General features: G+C 49.5%; 2 protein-coding genes across 2 annotated transcripts in view; one reads left to right on the top strand and one right to left on the bottom strand.

Annotated features, from left to right (window-relative positions):
• Window positions 1–17,911, top strand: part of ddx1 (DEAD (Asp-Glu-Ala-Asp) box helicase 1) — a 30,164-nt gene continuing 12,253 nt past the window's right edge. The window contains exon 1 of the mRNA XM_049757566.2: window positions 1–17. The gene's annotated coding sequence lies outside the window, so the exon portion shown is untranslated. The remainder of the gene's footprint in view (window positions 18–17,911) is intronic.
• lratd1 (LRAT domain containing 1) lies at window positions 4,891–6,666 on the bottom strand. Its single transcript, XM_049757664.2, has 2 exons — window positions 6,510–6,666; window positions 4,891–6,319 (listed from the first exon to the last, which is right to left on the bottom strand). The coding sequence occupies exon 2, from the start codon at window positions 6,280–6,282 to the stop codon at window positions 5,473–5,475; it is 810 nt and encodes a 269-aa protein (XP_049613621.1). The 5' UTR covers window positions 6,283–6,319; window positions 6,510–6,666; the 3' UTR covers window positions 4,891–5,472.

Here is a 17,911-nt window from a genome sequence, read left to right as displayed (position 1 = left end):
CCCGTACAACGAAAAGAGTGAGTTTAATCTTTATCTTTTTAAATGAAACCACTTCTGAGTGTATCATGCAATTTCTCACATTTCCAACGGTGTTTTATTGACGTCATTGTAAAAAAAAAAAAAACAGCTGATGCAAATTTAGCAAATAGGAATAATTTGTAGTCAAGAGCAAATTTTTGCCAAGAAGCACAAAACAATGAAAGGGGGCGTTCATGTTAATAATGCATAAAGGCAATTGATTGACTTCACTATAATTATCAATGTGCAACAACAGTGCTCATAATGGAACTAGCTGCATGGTTAATGGTCGTTAATCACAATCATTTGCTATGACAGAGTGTTAAGACAATGGAGGCACTAGCTCCTCACGGTAATGCTCTAGCTCCAATTTTTGCTGGACTGCTTTCTTTTCTCCACATGACTCGATGGTTCTCTCGATCCAGCGAGCGACGTGAGGTTGCTGCTGCTGGCTTCTCATTTGGTCCATGCTGGTTGAGAAAAGTTTGAGTGCAGACTGTTTTTGCCTTCATTTCAAAAGTAAATATCAGGTTTAATTTAAATTAATCGTGATCATTTTTTAAATTAGATGTGATTCTGCAGGCATTATGTCATCGTCCTCTAAAAAAATGATGACTGCAGTTGGAGTAGTAGTGAAAGTCTTCTTTGTTGGGCTTGATTGAATCACACCGCCCCCTGGTGGCTAAGCAGTGCTCACTGGAAAGTGTTGCAATGAACTTATGATGACGCACAAAGACTCTTTACCCTTGATTTAACTCCAATGGGGACCGATCCCAGATTGGAACAATGTGGCAAGTCAGGACGTCACAGTTTACCCTGCAGACAAATTTGAACGATGATTCACGACTCTGCAGTCTGACTTTAGGCGCCTGCGCCAAACATGTGCGAAGCGTGCTAATTAGAAGCGACAAGGCGAGTGCACACGCCGGCATCCGACAAGGCTTACAAGCTAACCGGCGTGTTAATTGTACCTCCGCGAAAGGCAAACCCAATCGCTCGGCCGCAGCCGCAATTAAACCGCGGCTGGCCGGGACTTGCGCCACGATGACTCAGCGACCTCCGCTAAGCCGAAGCGAGCCGTCGGTCGGTTCGTTCATTGAGCAGATTGATGAGCCGTCCACCTCTCCGGGGGGTCAAGAGCTGTTGAATTTGGTTTTCTGTCTGCCTTTTAACAGCTTAGTCCAACAACATGATCCTTCATTAAGTCCGCCGCGGGGAGCGCACCGCTCGCAGCGTCAACAAAATAAGGTAGGATAAATAAATCAGCAGGCCAGACGCACTCCAGCGTTCCGATAACACCTCGTCCCTGAACGTTTCTCCATTAGCATTTCATAATTGGTTGCAGGCTTTTCGCTTTCATGTTGGAATTTTACGTATGTGAAGGTTTGCGTGATTATTGCATGAGCCCCGGACTGCTTCGGGCCTTGCAGCGGATTAATTCATTACTGGAGGACGGCGTAAGGTTGGATGTCAGCTGATGCAATACTTGAAAAAAGTTGTTGTTTTTTTGGGGGGGGGGTTGAGTTGAAATACGGACTGAAATATCCCTTGGGTGTTGGTCACGACACGTAGGAATCATCTTGTTGCCCGTTTTGGGTGTGCTATTTATACTGCTTTTCCAACAAGCTGCTGACAATTATTGATAGTTGCTGTTTTGAAACTTTTATGTCAAAGAATGAAGTTGCTTTTGTCACCCGTTTTTGCTTCAATTGAGTGGACATTGTGCAGCTCCTTCTGGTATGCACACCCTGGCCACCAGGGGGCAGTATAAGAAACAACATAATGCTGCAGTAATAGTGTTTTTTTTGTGGACAAACAATCCACAATATACAATTAGGCAAATCCGATTTTCGATGTACCAGAGAGCACCAAAAGTGACAGTAATGCAATTAAACCCAAATGGGATTTTTTGGGGGCTAGTTGCATGAATATTGTTTGACGCAACTAGTTGCATGGGAACTTTGCCTGCATCTTTGTGCGAGCCCTTCAGTGCCAGTAGAAGTGTTTTTTTTTTCCTCCCCCCTTTCTTTTTTTCTGGCATTCCTCATCAATATTTCACAGCCTTTGCTCGCTACCGGTCGGGCGTCTGAATAAGGCTTTAGTTATGCTCCAGCGCGCAGCGCTGAAGGACTGTCGGGCAGGCTGCAACCCCGTAGGGAGGCTCCGACTCGTGTCTGCCGCTAACGGTGAAAGAGCGCCATCGCGGCCAGATGGTCGTGAATAATTCTTTTGCTATTTGGCTCCACCTTTTTTTTTTAATTCTCACGCGGAAGGTCGGCGATGGTCGCAATGTCTTCCGTCAGGGCAGGCCGGGTCAGAGCGCGATCGCTGTCGGGTGTCTCTGTGCTCATCTAGAGTCAATTTTGTTTGCGCCATCGCGTCTAATGACCAGCAGCGGAGGCGGGCCTCATGCGGTGCCGCAACATGAGCGAAGAGACTCGGCCATACGGACGCTGGCGCCAACCCATGACATTTTTCCAGTCAGATTTGCGGCCATCACGACTCCTTTTATTTCCAAGCTATCATGCCGTTTTGCCATTTTAAATGACACCTTCCAGCAATTGTCTGGCTTGTATGCAAAAGTAAATAAATGGCCAATCTGCTGATTGGGCTCGGCGAGAGCAATTATGTGTCAAAACGCACATTATCCTTTGAATGGCACTTGCTCGGCGCAAATTCATTTTGAATGAAACGGAAAGAACCTTGGCAGTCGGTCCAAATGACACTGAGGACTTTTGCCAGTGAAGCTAAAAGTGACAACTGCGCGCACAGGCCATTTCCGATTGCGCAATGACGCAGCCAGGGTCAGCCGCGCGTGCTGGTGGAAGTTGTTTTGACTAACAAAAACAACGATGGAGAACATCAGCCGCCATATGTTGGTCTTTATAGCTTCGGCGAGTTGTAGTCGCCGAGATTTTATTTCATCACAGCCGACGGCCATCCTAGGAGTCCTTTTTCTTTTTCTTTTTGCAATTTTCTGCTCGGCTTCATGTTCCATTAGCGCCGGATTATGCCTTCCTTTCCCTTGCTGGCTGCCACGCGTGCTTTTTTTTACGAGCGAGCTTGTTGCGCAAACACATCGGCGGCAATTACGCGCGAGCGAGCGCGCGCGCCCCCGCCTTGTCAATACGCATCAACCTGCGCGTCATTATGAACCACCTGCTTGCACATCAGCGTGTATATTGCGTGTTTAGTTTACGATCAATTCTGGGATCAGCTGCAAAAGTCATTTAAACTGTAGAGTGGATTGAAAGCCACGCGTGGACATATATTGCGCCTTACTGTGGGACCTTGACTCACGAGTTTGATTAGTTCTGTGACAGAACTTGTAAGTCAATTGACAGAACCACAAAGCAGCGTATCAACCAAGTTAACTCCTGCAGCCCCCCCCCCCATTTTCTGAGCACTGTGTGTAAATTGCTTTTCCCTTTTTGTAGTAAATTACCCCCCCTCCACACACACACTTTGAGCATGACAGCTCAGCCTTGTCCGACATATTTGATGGCTTGGTCCTTCCTCACACTTGTGTTGAGTGGTTGTATTTATGCAAGGCCTGGCCGCCAGCATAACTTGTCTAAGCTCGACTCTGACGGAACAATTCGGGTTGCAACATGGCTGTCAAGGTTTTTATTCCACGTGATTTGCTGTCCTGAGGAAAACTCAATATCAAGGAGCTCAAAATGCCTGACTGGTGCGATTAAACCATCACGAGCTCTTCCGGTGTGTTTTGTGACAGAAAAAAAAAAAGGATGAATAGCTCGAGGCCAGTGTTGAGATTCCAAAATTCTTCACCCCCCCGTGACTCCTTAAAGCCACGGCGGTGCCAGGCTCGCTCATTCCCATGAATCAAAATTCCACAGAGGTCACTTCAAGAAGAAAGTGCAGGGCAGGATTTGGAACCCACGCATTCAGGGTCAACACGACCCATCTTAGCTCCGCCTTCTCCTCCTGAGCTAATAAATTCGCTACGTTGTTTTTGTCATTAGCATTCCGAGTGGACGGTCGGCGCGAACGTGATTTGTTTTGACAGTCGAGGCCGGTTTGAAACGTGTGCGACGGCCAGTCAATCAGTCCGTTGCGAGGGCCTCGGTAGTTCGAGCTGATTTCCGTCACAGGCCGTTGACTCGCATGTTGAGTTTCGAGTTGTGAAAATGAGAATTCACTCAATTCAAGGCGGGGATCAAAGTTTTCAAGAACATTTTGATTGGCTAATAGCTACGGATGACTAATTGGACTGTTTGACTGCAAAGGATTGACACAGAGGTCCATGGCAGCCTTGGTTCCCGTGGCAACGACGTTTACGTTCATCCCAGGGGAAAATCTAAATCAAATCTGAGGCAGACCCTCATGAATAAAGAAGCGGGCAACATATGGCTGAGGCAAAACAAGACGCTCAATCTTGGAGCTTGTTGCTTCGCAGTCTTCCTCGAGCCCACTCGCACATATGGTCACTGGCACGACCAAATCTTCCTGGCAACATCTCGCGGCCCACTAGCCTCATTTCGATAACTCTCACGGGAAGGGGGAGTTAAGTTAACTAGGGTAGCGTGGCTCTTCTTTGTGCTCTTATTCTGAAAGAGCAAGCACAGCGCTTCCGCTAGTTTCCTTTGCGACGCTTCACGTAAATCACAGCAAGGACAAACACTCGAGCGGTACACTTTCTCAAACTCCCCGTGGATATTTTTTGTTTTTTTTTGCATGCACAGGTGATTCTTTCCCGGCCTTTCAAATATGGGCAGATATATAAAACCTATCGAGCCTCGGGCAGGTCAGCAGCATATGAATAATTCATATAGTGAGTACGAGCTTTGTGTGTGTGTGTGTGAGTGAGTGTGTGTGTGTAAACCTAATAACATCTGCTGGACCAAGCAGTTGTTTTCATATTTCAACCTCCATTTATTTGAACCAAAAAAGAGGGCGGGGCGACAAGATCAGGATCAATAATCCACTCAACGCAAATACAAAAATAAAGGAATACATTTTCTTTCTACACGCGCACGCGCGCACACATCCATTGGCGTGGAGCAGGATGGCTGTGGGCTGACAATAAAGTATATTGTCATTGTATGGCAAAGAAGAGGGGCGCTTTTGTGCAAGCCAAAAATGCTTTCGTTTGGTTTTCCGTCGTTCTTTAGGCAGCTTATGTGTGACCGGGAGGGGGACGCTCAAATATTGGACTCTCAACGCGGCAGCCCCCCCCCCCCCCCCGAAATAAATCCAGCATCCAAACCTAGCCCAGTCATGAGAGGTCGGGGCGGGGGTCTTTTTAGGTGGGATGAAAAGGGGGAGGGGCGTTGTCTTGTTTACACGGTTCCACATTCCACAAGAGCACAGCGCCTGAGGGCTTGAAACGCATCACGGCGCTGTCCACAACCAACAGGTCCGCGCCCCCAAGAGGAGGAGGGGGCGGTTGGGCCAGATCGGAAGGAATCCCCCCACGCCCCCCCACCCTCATCACTCCTTCCCCCCGCTGACCAGGGAGAGCTCCTCGAGAATTCCGCTGGCGTCCACCCGCCGCCGCTCGCGGATCAAGTCCTCCAGGCTGCGAAAGACCAACGTGTGCACGCCGCTGCCGGCCAGGCGCACCTTGAGCAAGTACTGCGGCTCTGCCGAGTGCGCCTCGCCGCCGGCCTTGAACTCGCGCTTGCCGAAGCGGCACCAGGCGGCGAAACTTTCCGAGTTGGTCCAGCTAATCTCGTCGCTGCGCAAGCCCACGTGGCCCGCCGCGTTCTGCACCACCAGGTCGGCGGGCAGCGGCCGGTAGCGGTAGCGGCCGTTGGCGATCCTGCCGCGGCGCCCGTTGCACACCTCAAGCAGGGCGTCCCGCCGGATCTCGCCCTTGTGCAGGTGGATGACGCGGCCGTCGTGCTCGCACACGGCCCAGTGCGGCGGCTGCGCGGCGGCCACCAGCTCCAGCAGGTCGCCCGGCTTGCACACACCCAGCAAAGTTGTGGCCGCGTACACGTCCAGGTCCTCGTTCTCGCGCAGCTTGGAGAAGATGCACTCCTGCGCGCGGAACGCCGAGTACTCCACCTCGCTCAGCGAGAAAGGCCCCTCCGGTACCCCACCGTCCTCGTCGGCCGGGCTCAGATCCTTGCCGAAGCCGCAGTCGGACGGCGTGCGCTCGTCCGCCGTCTCCTCCTCCTCGTCGGAGAAGAAGTAGGCGACGCCGACGCGCAGCTCGTCCTTCTCCAGCCCGGACGGATCCCCCGTGGGCAGCTCGCTGTAGTTGAGGTGGGTGATCCGGTCCAGTTGGTTTCCCATCAAGGACCCGGCAAGGCAGAGGCATGGACTGCGGTGTCTGCGTGGGAGGGATAAGCACAGGCGTCACCCAAACACGCCAGTGCGCACATTTTACGCACGGACGCTGCTGCTTCAACAAAGACACTCGACTCGACTCGGCGCGCTCCGCTCCACTCCAGCCTCACGGAGAGCCAGGCGCGCACCAATGCGGACGCGCGCCTTATTATGCACGCCAAAACAAAGAATACCTGTGCGCCCCCCAGGCAGGTGCTTAAATATCCTTCACTTCCATGAGCGCGCGCGCGTCCTCGCTCCTCTTCCACTGTGGTCGCTGCGCCGTTCCGCGGATGGAGTCCGAGCCTGCCGACACTAGAGCTCCTCCGGCGTCCTCGGCATTTAAGGGGGCCGCTGTAGTCCCGCCCCCTCCTCTCGGTGGTAGTGGACCGAGCCGCACGATTCCCCTCACCGGCCCGCCAATGAGCAAAGTGGGTGGAAAACGCCATTCAGCGCCGCCGTCCAATCGGAGACGCGCACGGCCGTGTGGCCACTGTAGGCGCTTGTTACCGTGCTGTGTATGGGGTGTGTGTGTGTGTGCGCGCGCGCGCTTGTGCATGTGTCGCATAGCTGTGGAAATTCTTGACGAGAGGGAGCCGAGCTCCATCACAGCGGCAGGCGAGCTTGAATTGTGTTCTACAAGCTTACACTTGGGATGTGCCGTTAAAGAGGTCGCCACCAAATGAGCAGGATATGTTCATGTATTTTAATCTCTGCCAACCTTTGTTGAGCCCCAGGCACATACTTTATTTTGAAGTAGGAAAAAAAAATCTGAAAGCGAACCTGTGATGTCACATTTTAGTTATTTGTCTTGAGATTCGAGTTTCATTTGTAACTTAAAACATTTGTCGGCTGTTTCTGCTTTCGCCACCAGGAGGCAGTGTGTTTGTTGTAACATGAATCATTTTCCCTACATGATAAAGAATATATGCTTATCAATATGGGTCTACATGTGTTGCCCCAGCTGTCACGCCCGTGCCACTTCGCTCAGCCACACCCCTTTCGTTACCGTAATGTCTGTCACCTGCTTCCTCTTGTTACCCTGTGTATTTAAGCCCTGCCCGTGTGTTTCTCCCTGTCGGTGTCTACTGTTGTGTCCATTCCTGTTCGTGCCCAGTGTTCCTGTTCGTGTCATCTGGTTTTCCCTCGGTCTGTCTGAAGGCTCACGGTCAGAATTTTAATCTTGTCCAAGGGGACTTCATGTCGGTCAGTCTGTCTGTTTTGCTGGCCGTGAGTCTTCCTCCCGTCTGTGTCGTTCGTTCCCCACCTGCCTCCCTTCCAACTCCTTTTCCCTGCAATAAATCCTGGTTCAAGCTGCATTTGGTCGCCCTGGCTCAACTCATTCCTGACAGAAGACACCGACCATCACAGCGACCAGCGCTTGGACCAACCCTTTGCCGGCTCCCGCAACTGTTGCATGGTCGCCAAGGAGATGAGTTCAAGCGACGCAAGATGCACGGTTGCCCCCCCCCCCCCAAAACAGATCCGACGGCGCGGATGTTGCGGCCGCCACTTGTTCCGGCGGCGCGGATCCAGCGGCTGTCACCGTCGGCCTTCAACGGTGCATGACGCACGGCCGCCCCCCGACCCAGTCCCGACGGCGCGGATGCTGCGGCCGCCACCAGTTCCGGCGGCGCAGATCCAGCGGCCGTCACCCAGTCGGCTTCAACGGCGCATGACACGCGGCCGCCCCCCGATCCAGTCCCGACGGCGCGGATGCTGCGGCCGCCACCAGTTCCGGCGGCGTGGATCCAGCGGCCGTCACCCAGTCGGCCTTCGGCGGTGTGTGACGTGCGGCCACCTCCCCATTTCCTCCCGGCCCATGTTGGACAGTCTTGGATTTTTTTTTCTTTTTTGGGACGTCGGGAGCCGTCCCTTGTGGGAGGGGTACTGTCACGCCCGTGCCACTTCGCTCAGCCACACCCCTTTCGTTACCGTAATGTCTGTCACCTGCTTCCTCTTGTTACCCTGTGTATTTAAGCCCTGCCCGTGTGTTTCTCCCTGTCGGTGTCTACTGTTGTGTCCATTCCTGTTCGTGCCCAGTGTTCCTGTTCGTGTCATCTGGTTTTCCCTCGGTCTGTCTGAAGGCTCACGGTCAGATTTTTAATCTTGTCCAAGGGGACTTCATGCCGGTCAGTCTGTCTGTTTTGCTGGCCGTGAGTCTTCCTCCCGTCTGTGTCGTTCGTTCCCCACCTGCCTCCCTTCCAACTCCTTTTCCCTGCAATAAATCCTGGTTCAAGCTGCATTTGGTCGCCCTGGCTCAACTCATTCCTGACACCAGCATTTTTATTCACTTCTCTGAGTGTGTGACAAGAGCCAAAACAAGCAATTCCCCAGCGAGACCATTCCAAAGTGTGTAAGATTTTTGACCCGGCGGATGTTGCGTCAGCCCCAAATACAAGCGGCTTCAAATTTTCCGAGCCAGTGCCGCATGCATAATGTAGCGTACGTGCGTGCGTGCGTGCGGTCGCTGTGGTGTCATCCGGGGCTGCTTTTCATCAGCAGATCGCTCGCTATCTTGCCATTTACATCAGCCTCCCCAGCCGTGTTTTCTCTCGTCACCACCACATCCGAAATGTGTTATGCCTTTCTCATCACACAGATTCTGAGTCGCTCTCCCAGATGGCGGCAGATTGCGCCGACATGGAAGAGTCCTTGCTCTTTGTTTCCAGCGGTGGTGAGGAGGAGGAGGAAGGGGAGGGGGGGGGGGGGCTGTTTGTGAGGGGAGATATTGCTCTACACATACAGAGAGGACAAAAGCATCCACTCAGCTCTCGGCTCTTCTGTGTTTACACTTGCCTGCATCCTGAGTAGTCGTTAGTTAGCGCAGCGAGCACTTGTTGGAGCGCTTTGTGATGAGAGAGAATGGGAGCTCCCAAAGTTCATGATCCCGAAACCTGATAATTCCATCCAAGGTTGAAGAAAAAAAAAGCTGCAGTAAATGGACTTTGTGTTGTGGTTTAGTATCTTTTAATCAAGTTTCTACATTTCTGTTAAGATGATTTTATCCAATCAGATTTCGGCCTGTGTGTTGCCATGGCGATCTGCCTTTACTATGAAAGATGCGTTTACGTCGCAAAAGGCATGAGTGGCAACTTTGAAAATATGTTGGCGACGAATTGAGAATGGCAAAAACATCTTCAAGTCGAGCAGACAGGAAAATGGGAACTTTTTAGCGAGGCGACGTTTTCATTTTGCCAACGTGGGGAATTGATTTGGCAAAATATCTCCCGTGAAACAGAAGCTCGGCGACGACTCAAACGACGCAAAGTTCACTCGAGCCTTTTCTGGCCGACCACCTTACATGCAAGTTGATGTTGCTTCAAAAAAAAAAAACCTAAACATCCGGCTGATTGGATTTTTCCAAAGCCTTTTTGGCAAAGGACTGTTTTTGTGTGTGTGCGTGTTTGCCTGCCGCCTCGCATCTGCGTGTGATTGAAAAGCGGCGTCTCCTCCGTCGGCGGGCTCTTATCAGCTCTTGTCAGACTGTGACTCATTCGGGATGGCCTCGGCTGACACACGGGAAGCTCGTCCACGAGACGGCCTTGAATGCTGACTTCCTTTCCGGTACTTACAGCTTGCACGCCGAGTCTTCGTACTCACCTCCCTCCCTCGTCGTGGTCTTCGCATTTCGTCGGTATCGGACTCACCGGCCATCGGTATGCGAGGCGCCGTTGGCGTGGGCCTAAAAGTGCTAATCAGCTGCAGTGAAGCGGCTCCGGTCCCACAGCGCAAATGTGCCGACATCAGCAGCGCCGCCCGGCAGACCGCGTGCGTAATTACCCGACCCGAGTCGGCCGTGTCGAATGAGGTCGGACGGAGGTCGTCGTCTGACGCCGTGACGACAAAATCGACTCTGATTTTATTCTAAATTAATTTGCGTGTTCTTTCCCAACCCATTTGGGAAAGTGTCAAGGTCAAGGTAGTCTGTGATGTTTATTAGAGGGCGTAGAATTGAGCCTTGTGGAACACCATCAGCAATGTTGACATTCGTAAAAACACAACAAAACTATTTTGAAGCCTCCTTTTATGAATTTGTAGGTTTTGTAGAGGGGGGGGGTCGTTCAAATTGGCCATTCTTTGTGCTTCAGCATGCGGCGTCTTTGTGTGTGTCCCCGTCCCCCGTGTGACATGCCAGCCTAATCTTCCATCAAACACTCCCGTGGCTGACCTTTGCCCCTTCGCAATGGCCGCCGAGTCCTCATTAGTGTGTGTGTGTGTGTGTGTGTGAGACAATCGGTGTGCTGCCATTGGGATGCTGCCACCTTGATGTATTAACGAGCGGTCGGCGTCGGGGGAATCGCCTTTGTGGCCAAGTCGTGGAGTTTACGATGCAATTTGGTGACTGCGTTCCTCTGTACCTTGAGGAGATACAAAGTGGATTCTTTCAGATCTGCTCATTTGTGCCTAATAGCGGGATGTCGGCCAAAAACAAATTTAGATTTTTCACAAGTTCACATTAAACGATACTGATTTATTATCGCAGCCTTCCAGCTGTTGCCACTTAGCACCATGTGGCGCAAAATCAAAAAATCGGGGCCAAAATTGATGCGTATTATCCCACATCTGTTCCTCGAGGTTAGATTGTCAGTGGTCTCGGTAGAGAGCCAGGGGGGACGCCACCAAGCTGCAAAAGCCTTCAACTGTTTTGTTGTTTCTCCTTAATAATGTTAGTTTTCAATTCCGCTCGCCCGATACCGATGCAGTCCTGAGAAAGGTTTGTAAACGAGCCCAGTGTGCGTTAAGATTAGCGACCCGACGGCACGTCAATAAGCCAAGCCGCTGCGGCTCTCGCTTGGGCTGCCGCTGAGCATTAGTCAATACTCGCTGTCGTTTTTTTTTTTTTCTTTCTTAAAGTACACAATCAAGGATTTATAACGGTCTCATAAGTCCAATATCTGCTCGCCGCGGCAGCGGGCTGTTGTTTGTGACACTGGCGCAACTCAATTAACGGGAGCAATGAGACAGGAAATAAGGAAATAAATCTCTTTCGCTCTCTCTGCCGTGTCAATTTTCAAACAATCATCACTACCGTCTGCTGCCGAGGGGGCCAATTACGATTTCCTAGGGGTGTTTTTTTTTTTTTTTTCTTGTCCGTGCAGAAGAGAAGAGTTAGGACCTCTGCACACAAAAACTGTAGGTGCCCCCCCCCCACACGACTAGAACCGAGTGAACTTTTCAGTTGGTTGATCACTCGTCTAAAAAGAAAACATCCACTTTTTGTTGTTCAAAAGAGTTTTGGTGCGTGCGGCGCCGCAATAATGAAACTCCATTTCAGGGCCGACATCAAAACAATGAGCTGAAACGGGGAAATGTTTTGCGAGCGTCACTGAGCCGTAAAGGTCACAGCTTGAGAAATCTGACAGTCATTTTTTATTTATATTTTTCGCACCCGGAAGACATTATTAAGAGATTTTATACATGTTGTTCGGAGCCTGGCTGATGAAATCGGGCTCAGTGTTGTATTTTAATTATATTATATTATATACATTTTTATTAATAATATATATATTTTTTTTATTTCCGCCATTCTTGCAACGGTTTTCTGTCTGCGGCATTTTGCCCTTCATGTATTTATCCAGATGTTGCACCTGCAGAGTTGCTCTCCTTGACCCCGCCCCCACCTCTTCCACTACCCCCCCCATGTTAAACAAATGTTTCCTCTGCAGCTCGGCGCACAGGCTTCCCCGCCCTCTCACTCCTCCCGCTGCCCGCCTCCTTTTTGCGCTGGCCTTGTCAAGCCCGGCGGAAATCTCGAGTCAATAATGTCGGGATGTCACAGCTTTGAATGGCGTGAAAATTCTTCCTCCTGCTGAGATTCTTCAATTTTGGCACCATTTTATTTATTTTGAAATAGATTGCCTTCATTCATCTGGAATGGTGGAGAGAAGAAACTAGTTTCTCGTTTAATGATTTACCTGGCGGCTACGAGGAGAAGGTCGTTTCTGTTTGCCTGAGCAAACGTGTCCAAAGATAGAGGCGCCGTTTTATTGGGCCGCTTTGTTTCACGGGAGGAAAAAAGTAGGTCCGGAATCAATCTGTGGCCTGCCGTGATCAATAATTTCATGATTACTATTCTCAAGAGGAAAGTCTTGCTAGCAAGGCCGCTCGCTGATGAATTGCAAATGGAGCCTTGAATTGAGAAAAACCTCATTTGCTTTTGCGCCAAAGAAAATTACGCAGGGGAGGAGGCGTTAACATTTAAAATTGTCCTTTGCCTTCCAAGATGGCGCCCACTCGCTGAACACTGGCAATATTTCAACTCGTTTTTTTGAGGCCGGATAAGCGCCGAGTCATTTTTCTCTCGCGAGCATCAATTAAAATTCATTTGGGACTTCGGTTTATTGAATATGTCCAATTTTCACATTTGATAACATTTATTCTTTGGAGAGCCTTCTGCTCTACAAATGAAATATTGACTTTAATATTGTCTTGTCAGACTGCGCCATTGTGTTAGTTCAACATAAAATATCGACTTGCCCTCACGTGAGCTTTTGCGTTGTTGTTTTTTTTTTCCCCGACCCCTGCCACGTGTGTCGATTTATCGTCAAACGAATGGTCCCGATTGGATTGAAGTGAAAGCTGAGCCAGAACTCGCTGGCTCGGCAAACAGAAAAAGGCAAAAGGTGAAAGTTGTCTTCTCGTCGAGCGGCGCCCATTTGCATATAGATGCGCTTGACCTTCTCGCCGGCGAGACGGCGCCGGTCGCTTCTTCATCACCGGGCCGACTTGGCCAGCAATTGTGCACAATTACGACTATGTTGTCTTTTAATACCCGGATCAGTGGCGCATGAGGGCCGAGGCCTGGCTTTTAAGAGCTTGTCATTCAACAGCGTGTTGCGCAACACCCCAGCGACACCTTTTTTTTTTTTAATTAACTCATGTTCCACATTTTCTTTATCTTGCACAGACACTGCAGGCATTTTAAAACACAAAGGTATACAAAAGAACCTTAAATGTCCCTGGTGTCATGTAATTCTGAGTTTGGAACACATTTTCTGAAGAAAATGTCCACTGAGAGTCGAATGATAAGAAGCACATGGTTGACTTTGGATTTTTTTTTAAATGTATGCAAGGCACTCGCAAATTTGTGCAACATTACATACATATTTACAATGTTGACACAAAAAAAACAGTGGGACCTAGCACCAATCCATAAGCACAAATGTAGTGCCATTTTTTTAAAAATGATTTTGACTTCTTATCCAAGCGACAGTTTAATTTTAATGAGCAGTGACTGTATGTAAAGGGAAAGCCAATCGTTTGAGACCTTCAAAGGCAGATCAGTAAGCTCGGTAGCGACGGCCTTTGAATGTATCAAACGCGGCAATGGCCATATCGCACGCCGCCCACTCCAAAGTCACTCTGCAGCAGTCAGCTAAAGCGTCAGCTGCCGACAGATTAACGGACATCTTAAAAAAAAAAAAAAAATGTAAATGGCGGCAAGCCTTCATCTACAGGTTCAGGTGAAGTTCCTCAAGACATAATTTTAATGGGCGGCCATTTAATCCTCCTGCAAAGGGAATTTGTGTCCTCAGCTTCTTTTGAAGTCTATTTTATTATTTATCAGTCTTAAATTGACCCCCTAAATAACTATTTTTACATCCGCCTTTGGCTCAGTGCGACCCCATTTTGTTTGGGTTGGAGGGAACTTCCATCCAAAAGCCAATTAAAATCACAAGCGAGGAATTAAAAAAAAGAGTTATTGGATTTTTGCCCTGATTTATATACAGCGACTCCAAATATTTTGTGTCCTTGCGGCAGATCTTCCCATTTCTTCGTGTAAACACACAAGCCGGATGTCGCTTTTGCCAGCCGTCGAGATGAAGCGTCGATAGCGCTCACCCATGTGGGCATCGTTTCGTGCAAACGTTTTAATTGGGCCGTGAATGCCAACACGATTAGCGGTAATTGTGTGCGAGTCCACGGAAGGCCCAATCATTGTTACTCACACACCAAAGAACTCGAACAACGGCGTACAGAGCGAGAATGAAAGCCTCGGTCTGGGCAATTTTCAACTTTGCTGGTCTTTTATTCACATCATTTTGAAAGTCCCCTGCGAGAAGAATTCCCATGAAAATATAAAAAAAAAATCAAATATGTCAACCCAGTTAATAAATCTGATGTCTATAACCGTCAGTGGCACTAAATGTGTTCATTTCAGCTAAGTTGAGATCCAAAAATAGTAGCCAAAAGGAATATTTGGTATGAGTCATGTAGAAATATGCAAAGTGAATATTTTTGGGCCAAACGTGTCTATAAAAGCGCAACGTTGAACAATTAAGACGCACGCGGCAAGCAGCAGGAGAGTCGCCACTAATCTCTTGCTTTGAAATAGAATACGTCAAAGAGACAATCAATATTCTCAAGGAAGGAACTCCCAGAAGGCTCTTAAGCTCATCTTAAAAAAAAAAACAACAAAAACAAGCAAGAGTGGATCAAAATTCACACTTCAAAGCTGCCTCCAGGGCGGCGCCAAACAACTCCTCGTTAGCGATTTGCTCTTCATGCAAAAAATGGATTTGAAATTTTGTTTTCTATCACAGCTGTTTTAATATTGACACATTTTTTTGTAGTTTTGTTCTTCCCTTCAGTTTGCTCCGGCTGGATGTTCTGCCGGAGTAGCCGACTCACACACTCCATAAATAACTTAAAGTATCATCCGCACATTTTTTATTTTCTTTTTTAGCACCACCGGTAAAAAAAAAAAAAAGAAAAGAAAGAAAAACAGCACAAGGGCGATTTTTAACCACGTCTACATTTGCAATCGCTGCGCGTGCACTCGCGGCAAAATTCCGTAGGGGTGGGGGGGAGAACCTCCAGATAATTGCTTTCATGCAAATTTGCCAGTGTGAGAACGAAGCGTTGCGCCAAGACTTCCAAACGCTTTTGTGCAATTTCCATGCGAGGGAGCCTCTGGCGAGTGGGCCGGTTCTCGACTCCTGCGGAAATCCGTTCCGGTCGAGAACTTTGAGTCGCCATGGCCATTTTCTACCTGACGGTATCCGGAGGCTTCGACCTGGACACAAAATGAATGGACCTTAAACGTATCCTAGAGGAACTCCGCTCTAAATTGCATCTATTGAAACACGGCAAATCCACCAATATCCAGTTACTTTGAGGTTAATAGCAAGAAAATGCACACCTAGCACATCGGCTCCGGGATGTCTGACTTCCCGTATTGATTATTGCGGTCGCTAGTGAAGTGCTTGCACAAGGATGCTTTTTAAGTACGACTGCATCAATAGACTCAAGTCCCCGTACGCCCGAGCACGACCTCAAACAACCGAGAGAGTGAGAGAGAGAGAGACGAGGAGGGGAGGGGGGAGTAAAAATGGGTGGTAGTGCCAGGTGAGAAGATGACAACGATAAGGTGGCGAACGCAAGGCGGATGCGACGAGACGGAAGCGGAGATAAGCGAGAACGGGGTGACAGAGGTGGCGCCCATGGAAATTAAAACGGGGATTAAAGAGACGGCACGTGTCAGAGGAATCACCTCTGCTTCCTTTCTCGCCTTGTCAAACTATATTTCTTCATCTCCTCCCCAGAGAGGAAGAACCTGCGACTTGTCTGTCGGTCGTGCACTGTCGAAGTGTGTGTCTGTGTGTGTGTGTGTGCGTTTAAGTCAGATGGAGAAAAGGTTTCAACTGTAACTGCAAATAGTTTGAACTTTAACTTTGCGGAAAAGTCTGTGGTTCTAGTAGTGAGCCTTGTGGGACACCGTTGTCTATCCGCAAAAGTTTGCAGTTTGATATTTTTAGCACATGAAGATTTCCAATGTCAGATGAATCTCAAGATGGCAGAAGTGAGAGCGACCTTTGAACCAAACGTGGGAGCTTTAGCCGCCGCTTCCTCCAGTCGAAGAAGCCAATTAGGTTTGATGATCAGCTCCTATTAGCATCAAGACGTGCCGCCGCCGCTAAGTGATGACGGACGGACGGACGGACGGACGGAGGCTCCCCCTTGTCTGATGCCTTCATGACCCTCCCCACAAGGACATGCAGAAAATGCGGCTAGCATTTGCTTGTCATTGCCGAGTGCCCTCCAGTCACTCACATTTATGAGAGATGACATCCGGGCCCACCCCCTTCCATCATGCCATCTGAAGCGTCTCCTGGCATGTTGGCGTGCTTCCACTTTGCTATTCACGCGTCCTCTGCGTAACCTGTAGCTCATCGCCAGGGACACGCTGAGGCGGCTTACACGCCTCCCAGCAAACAGCTCAGGAGTGTGTGTGTGTGTGTGTGTGTCACGACAGCTAGTCGGCACGCAGGAAGTGGGAAATTGTCTTCAAGATCTTCAACTGTAGGATTTGCTTGGATTGCATCATCACAATTTATCGCCGTAGGTGTTGAAAATATATTCTGATTCCGAGGATATCGCTCAAGCACAGTGAGGGAGAGAGAGAGAGATTTTCAAATAGGCCATTAGCTCCCACTGTTCTGCCCGCCAAGTAATCAAGAGGGACTATCAAGGCAAGCAAGGTGCCAGGCCACTTTGCTGCAATCTGATTAGGCTGATTGTACGCGAACCAGCGAGATGGGGGAAAAATGACGGCGCCACGCATAATCAACCGGAGGCTAAGAGAAGAATGCTGGAAAATGACGAGCTCAAGGAAGTGCACCAAAGGATTTTGATCAACTTTGACATCATCCCAATTGACTGGTGACCAGGTTTTTGTGCTTTGAGTGCACTCAAGTAATCAGGTGAAGCGTCGATGGCCGCTTCTTGCCAATGTCGCCTCGGCCCGCGGGGTGATGAACGCTAATATTGGTTGAAAGAAGTCGGCGGGCTATTAATAGCGGCGTTGGACTTGATGGAGCTAGCTAGCTAACACTTACGGCAGGCAGTAACACATCGGCTTGTTGGCGCCGCTTGGCGACACGCCACACTTTAATTACAAACTCTCACACCGTAATTCCCCTTGGAAATCAGGCAAAGGCGGCAAGTGGCACCCGGCAAAGACGTTAGCTTACAAGAGGGCTAGCTTGACTTTTGAAATGTTGCGCTTGGTTTCACAGTGTAATCTAGTGGAAGGCTTGCGCTCTTCCAGCCAGGCAATCGGGGAGCGTTGACAAAAAAAGCTACATTAGCATGCGCCGTCACTCTCGGTGAGGCTTGTGTATTTTAATGATGACACAGTGCTTCGACGCCAATATGTTTTGCATTCGCCGCGCTCGTAATTGATTCACTCAGCGTGGGCGACTCCTCAGCAAGTGTTGAGCGAAAGGAGAGAGGGCGGGATCGGGGGGGAATTAATAAGATACAGTAAACATTAAACTTTCATTTCCTTCGGGACATCTGCTATTTTCCATTATTCATCTAAGAGCATGCTATATGTAAATGAACAAATTCTGCTTGACTGCGACACGGAGACTCGGTCTGTCTGCGGGCCCTCCGCGGAGGATTCCGCGTAGCCGCCGCGCACCTTCGTTAGCTCCAGCGCCGTTTTATGTCCACCCACCGGCGGGGAAGGTCCATGTCTGCTGTTGGCTGTTAAACATAGCAAAGTAACAATCAATGGCAGCGGTCATGCGTTTCCTCTCGAGGGTCTTGCCTCGTCGCCGTCTCGCACGCGTGCAGTGGAGGCGAGGTT

This window comes from Syngnathus scovelli, chromosome 20, assembly GCF_024217435.2.
Source record: "Syngnathus scovelli strain Florida chromosome 20, RoL_Ssco_1.2, whole genome shotgun sequence".
NCBI lineage: Eukaryota > Metazoa > Chordata > Actinopteri > Syngnathiformes > Syngnathidae > Syngnathus > Syngnathus scovelli.
Note: the sequence above shows the minus strand (reverse complement) of the source record. Positions and strands in the feature narration are given on the sequence as shown.

Bases quoted from the DNA above. Each gene is read 5' to 3' on its own strand.
- lratd1 (XM_049757664.2), bottom strand. From the start codon at position 6,282: ATGGGAAACCAACTGGACCGGATCACCCACCTCAACTACAGCGAGCTG.